Genomic DNA, 5,887 nt, shown 5'->3' on the forward strand with positions numbered 1-5,887 from the left:
AATAATTTTTTAAAAAAATTATTTTATTTGTTTTTGATATCGGTATATTAAAAAAACATTTAAAAATTAAAGTATTAAATTAATAATATTTTTCTTAAAAATTAACACTTCCTGAGTCTAAAGTCGGTTACCAAACAGGGCAGTTTCTAATTTCTACATTCTAGACTCTGACTAGTCACACGATACACCGTCGTCCAAACAGATCCTTTAAAAACTTGAAATGAAACAACCAACCAAGCACCCATTTCCCTTTCCCAACTGTCTCTCTCTACAAAATTCCAGGCAGACACTAAACCCTATTTAAACCCAGCAAACTCAAAAACAAAAGCAATAAAAATAAAAATAAAAATAAAAATAAAATTATATATGGCTTCCACGGTACTTCGATCTCGCATTTTATCAATCGTATCAAGAAACAATAAACCTAATCGCAGATTCTTTTGTTCAAATAAAGAACCCATCATCTCTTCTCAATCAACTATACCCGATCAATCTGCTGCGGCGGCGGAGGAAGCACCGGCGCAGGCTGCGGGGATTCGGGAGAATAAGGCATGGAACTTTTTCAAGTATGGAATTATTGGCGCTCTCACTGGAGCCACTGCTTTTGCTGGATACGCTTCTTACGGTTTGTTTTGAATTATATAAACAAAAAGTCCTCCTACTAGTATGTATATTTGAGTGTTTGAACTTGGCAATGCGGGAAAAAATAAAATAAAATAAAATAAAATTCTACTATTTTTGGTGATGTTTCAGCCTACAGTTTGGATGAAGTGGAGGAGAAGACGAAAACTTTGCGAGAATCAGTAAACTATACTGCTAGTAATGACGCTTCCAATGTTGAGGTATCTCAGTAGTAAATTTGCTTGTAGGCATATAGTTGAGTTGATTTTATGTTTGCACCTACCTTTTCCAAGGAACGAGACATAAACAGATTCATATTTTTCTGTTCAGAAGTATCAAGGTTTGCTGTACTCCACAGTGATGACAGGTTTGCTCCTTCCTCCAATTGTTGCTCTTCTTCTTCTTATTATTATTACATAAACAGTCTATTTTTGCCCCCCTTTTCATCTGCACGTCCTAAGATTTTTGTTGCATCTTCAATAGGATTTTAGCTACCATTGTATTAAGTTCAATGCTCTATTCACTTCCAAAGGTTGGTTTTATAAACACCCCATCAAGTGTTAATGACACTCCACTTCTCTCTGCCAAATTGTTTTTCATCAAAAGCTCTTAATTTCCTCCCCCGGACTGTAATTTGAGATTTTAAGATGGATTCTCTTAAATTACTTGTTATTGGATTTTTTTTCTTTTCTTTTCGTGTTATTAAGACATGCCAATTAATTGCTGAAACATTCTATACCTCTAGAATGTTGAAATACACAAGTCAGGACTAGCCATGGACAGAATGCTGGTTTTTTGGTAGTTAGGTTTTTGCATGTTTTCAGGCTGTTTCAGTGATTCTTTCATGCCTGTTTTAATGCAAGGTGACAGATACTCTCTCTAGTGACATCATTTGCTTTAGACTAATTTCATATGTCTGCCTACGATATTCCAGTTCCTGTTAAAGCGGTGGAACTTTACTTGGATCTGAGGAAGTTACTGGAAGAACATGTCAAAGTGAGCGCAAATATTGTTATATGTGTTCCTCTACATCTTGGCTTCATGTTTTCCTTTATAAACCATGAACTCAATATGCTTTATGCAGGGTTTTACTGAACCAGCCTCAGATAAACTTCTTCCTGATTTGCATCCTGCTGAGCAACATGTTTTTACTCTTGTTTTAGATCTTAACGAGACAATAATTTATAGTGATTGGAAGGTAAGGCCTCTGCTGGAATTATGTATTGTCAAACATGTCTTAAGATTTTGCTCAATAACTTTAGATCTTGTATGCATGATTATATTACAGTCATTTGACATTTCTGTTCTGGTAAGTAAACTAAGATGGGACATTCCCTACGCCATTCTGGTCTCTGTATGTTCAGTGTATAAAATTATCCATGCTTGCAGTCTAATTTTTACTTTTATATGCGCATAAGCTTTTTATCCAGTGAAACTGTAATGATAATATTCTCTGTTCCTCTGTGTGAAGCGTGACAGGGGCTGGCGAACATTCAAACGACCGGGAGTAGATGACTTCTTGCAACACCTTGGACGGTTCTATGAAATTGTTGTGTATTCGGATCAGCTAAGTATGGTAATGGAGATTCATTTTCTCCCATTTTGGATAATCTTTATAATCCATGATGCACTGTGATTATGAATTTTCTGTTTTGGGCTTCTGCAGTATGTCGATCCTGTTGTTGAAAGGTTGGATCCAAACCACTTTATCAGGTACAGGCTATCAAGGAGTGCTACCAGGTATCAGGATGGCAAGCATTATAGAGTATGTCATATTTTCTTTTACTGCCTTTTATAGTTATGTTATCTTTGAGATGCATTTCATTTAAGTGTGATGACTTGTTTTCCAGGTTTTGCAATTGTTCTCATTTTTACTCTGGCAATTGCTGCTTGTAAATGATTGTCTGTTTCCTTGATTGTTTCTCTCTTTTTGAACGTCAAAATTTCTTCTCTGCATGTGGCCTGGTGATGGCATTAGAGGTCCTCCATCTGGAAATGCTGTTTGGTTCTGGTTATGTTCTTGCTTGCTGAATTGCATATAAGCATTAGGTTTAATTTTGGTATATTGGAGTTCATGAATTTTGCTATATTGGAGTTCATGACCATTCTTTAGAACGTTCAGTTAAATGAATTGGAGTTGCTTACCTGCAAAACTGAATCAGTATAATAAAATTCTGTAATCATGTTACAAATTCATCTCAAAATATTTTTTTTGCCAGTATGTTTTGGGACTTTTGTCAGTTGCTTATCTGCAAAACTGAATCAGTTTGATAAAATTCTGTAATCATGTTACAAATTCATTTCTCAAAATATTTTTTTTTATTTGTCAGCATGTTTTGTGACTTTTGTCATTCCATTTCCCTTGGCATGTGTTTCTTAGTTCTGCATTGTTCGTCATCAATTTGATGCGGGTGACATGTAGAGGTTTCTTACAAACAGAATTTGCACCACTTCTAAGTCCTTTCAAGTATACTTTATTTGTGAGCTACAGTAACAATTGATCTTTACCAAACAGTCTGTAACATGGATTTGTTCAGCTGGTTACAATTCACTGCTATGCTGCTTGACTTTCTCTAAACCAGAAACTCTCATGTCTAAACGATCCCGAAGCCATGGATGTTAGTTGTCGTTGCTGATTAAAGTTTCATATCCTAGATGTGAAGCTACAAAAAGTTTCATATCCTAGATGTGAAGCTGCAAAGTTTGTGGATGTTTTAAAAGAATGCTTGAAATGGTGATTTGGAATGCAAATACAGATCATGGGGTTTAGAATTGTTGGCCTAATTATCATTAGGTATGCTTGGGCCAACCACACCTAGCAAACTGTGGTTGCAATCTTGAACTGCAATGCCGAAACCACACCCTAAGGATGAATTTGGAACTCAAAATTTGAAATTCTATCTTAGGTTCATAAGATTTAGATATAAACGAAGCCTTGAAGAAAGAAGGGGAAAAGGAAGTGATGCTCTAGTCCCTGGCACAAGTTCATGGGTGGGCTGGGTTCTGGGATAGAGTCTTAATGAAAATGATATAGATATACCAATGACATGCTGTTAAGTGATCTAGGAATTACAGGATAAGAGCGGAAATCCACTGGAGTTAGGGCAGATATTTGGGCACAGTGGAGGCTTCCATTCAGCATGTCCAATTCATTAGCTTAAATTTTGTGAAAAGCAGTCTATCATTGTGGATTTTGCAAAATCAGTGGTGTCTGGAAAGGTAAGTGAAGCTTCGTAATTCCCATAGATCATATCAGCTGCTTTTCTACCATTTTGTAATTTGTATAGTTTCTGTGCTGCTACTTCTCAAAATGCTTGCTTCCTTTAATGAAATGTGGTAATTCTGGCGTGCCTTCCAAGCCTTTTGCTATTCTCAATTTCACTGCTGTGTATGAATTTTTGTGTTATTTTTACTGTGCTTTTGTGAATTGGAAAGCTGTATTTGATGTATGTTATTGTTTGCAGGATCTTTCAAAACTTAATAGAGATCCGGGCAAAATCCTCTATGTGAGTGGTCATGCATTTGAAAATAGCCTTCAGCCAGAAAATTGTGTCCCAATTAAGCCATTCAAGATCGATGAAACGGGTGATGTACCTCTGGATACAGCACTTTTGGATCTTATTCCGTTTCTTGAGTGTAAGTTGAATTTCCTTTCTGCAAGCACATATTATGGTCCATTTGATTGTCCTCATGGAATTGAAACAGTTATATTCTTGGATTTCATTGCATACAAGGTATTAACATTTTTCTTGAAGTATTACAGCCAAAACGAAGGCAAAAATATTATAACCCTTGCTGAAACTGAATAAACTGGGTTTATTTTATGAAGTGCAGAGACTCTTGTATACTTTTGGTTCTTCCATTTATAGAAGTTCACACACTGTGCCTGGAGTAAATCCCCAGGCTATTACCTTATTTCGATCATCATCATAATTGTTTATTCATTTTAGTATTGTATAAAATGCATCCTGCTATTTTGGTTTTCACACAGATGTTGCTCGCAACAGTCCATCTGACATCAGAACAGTTTTGGCATCATATGAAAGAAAGGATTTAGGAAAAGAGTTCCTTGAACGTTCTAAAGATTATCAGAGGTACTTTGCATTGTTGTCCGTTTAATTTTATTTTTGTTGAATATGTGAAATTCTATGCTGAGAAGCTGAGATACAATGTGAGATCTAAATTGAGCATGCACAATCTTATGTGTATGGCATTTTGATTTGAATTAAATGATGATACAGGCGAATGCAAGAACAAAGGCAGCAAGGCCGCCTCTGGCGTCGCTGAGGGCTCGAGGATAATGTAAAATGTAGTAGTAACTGAAGTTTTGGTAGACAGGGATATGAAGTGAAGATTTGCATTGAAGACATCAAAGAATATTTCACTAAAAACTGGTTCCTTGTTAGAGCTAAGAATTGATGAAATTCCATTCCCTGCATAATTTTAATGCTGGACACAAGAAATTGTGAATTTTCATCCCTCTTCTTGGAATCATAATTCTTACTAAACTTTCTAGATTACTAAACTTTTTTTTTTTTTTGTTTCCCCCCCCTGTAACAACACTCTGATGTTTGCCACTGATTTTTCTAGTGTTGCAGCAATAACAGTCCACTTGGCAATCTAGTTTTTCAAGATGTGGCTGTTCTGTAATTGAAGTTTGCAGACAATGAGACATGATGATCCATTGGAGTTTGAAATGTGAGGTCTGTTCGTCACTCTCTTGTGTTTGTGAATTTCTTCTTTCCTTGGTATTAATAAAAGTAACAGGTAGGTAAAAAGTAAAAAGAAAGAAACAAGAAAAAAACCACAATCAAGGTTACGAATGTACTTCTTGATGAAGACGGGAGGTTAAATATTTTTTTTTTGGGCGAGTATTCTGTTGTTATTCCATCGAAGAAGGAAGTTGCCAACAAATGCGTGGATGGAATGCAAATCTCTAACGATAAATTTATCCACGATATGTTTCTGTAAATAATTTTGTTGGTATTTGAAATGCTGACCACAGTTTTTTCTACACGCCGAAGAAATATTTCATTAAGGATTTTTAATTTTCCAGTGGTGAATAAAATCAAAGAATTTATTTATTTTTTAAAGAATCTTACACCAATAATTTTTTTTAGAATATGGCGCAAATTTTTTTTATTGCTTCACTTTTTTTTTATATAAAAAAACATAGTTTTTTTAATAGAGTTATTTCAGTTCCATGATTTACGTTATGGATTTGGTGAGTTAACTCAAATTTTTTTTTTTTTTAAATTTTTTTTTT

General features: G+C 35.1%; 1 protein-coding gene across 1 annotated transcript; it reads left to right on the plus strand.

Annotated features, from left to right (window-relative positions):
- The first annotated feature begins 232 nt into the window (after positions 1 to 232).
- LOC7483647 (mitochondrial import inner membrane translocase subunit TIM50) lies at positions 233 to 5,336 on the plus strand. The gene is made up of 10 exons (XM_002316739.4): positions 233 to 625; positions 754 to 842; positions 952 to 988; positions 1,556 to 1,617; positions 1,706 to 1,819; positions 2,093 to 2,197; positions 2,288 to 2,386; positions 4,086 to 4,257; positions 4,613 to 4,715; positions 4,863 to 5,336. The coding sequence occupies exons 1-10, from the start codon at positions 367 to 369 to the stop codon at positions 4,906 to 4,908; spliced, it is 1,086 nt and encodes a 361-aa protein (XP_002316775.2). The 5' UTR covers positions 233 to 366; the 3' UTR covers positions 4,909 to 5,336.
- Positions 5,337 to 5,887: the final 551 nt, after the last annotated feature.

This window comes from Populus trichocarpa, chromosome 11 (genome assembly GCF_000002775.5).
Source record: "Populus trichocarpa isolate Nisqually-1 chromosome 11, P.trichocarpa_v4.1, whole genome shotgun sequence".
Classification (NCBI taxonomy): domain Eukaryota; kingdom Viridiplantae; phylum Streptophyta; class Magnoliopsida; order Malpighiales; family Salicaceae; genus Populus; species Populus trichocarpa.

Coding starts and splice junctions, on each gene's coding strand:
- LOC7483647 (XM_002316739.4), top strand. CDS start 367: ATGGCTTCCACGGTACTTCGATCTCGCATTTTATCAATCGTATCAAGA. Junction 626..753: donor TGCTGGATACGCTTCTTACG/GTTTGTTTTGAA, acceptor GTGATGTTTCAG/CCTACAGTTTGGATGAAGTG. Junction 843..951: donor ATGACGCTTCCAATGTTGAG/GTATCTCAGTAG, acceptor TTTTCTGTTCAG/AAGTATCAAGGTTTGCTGTA.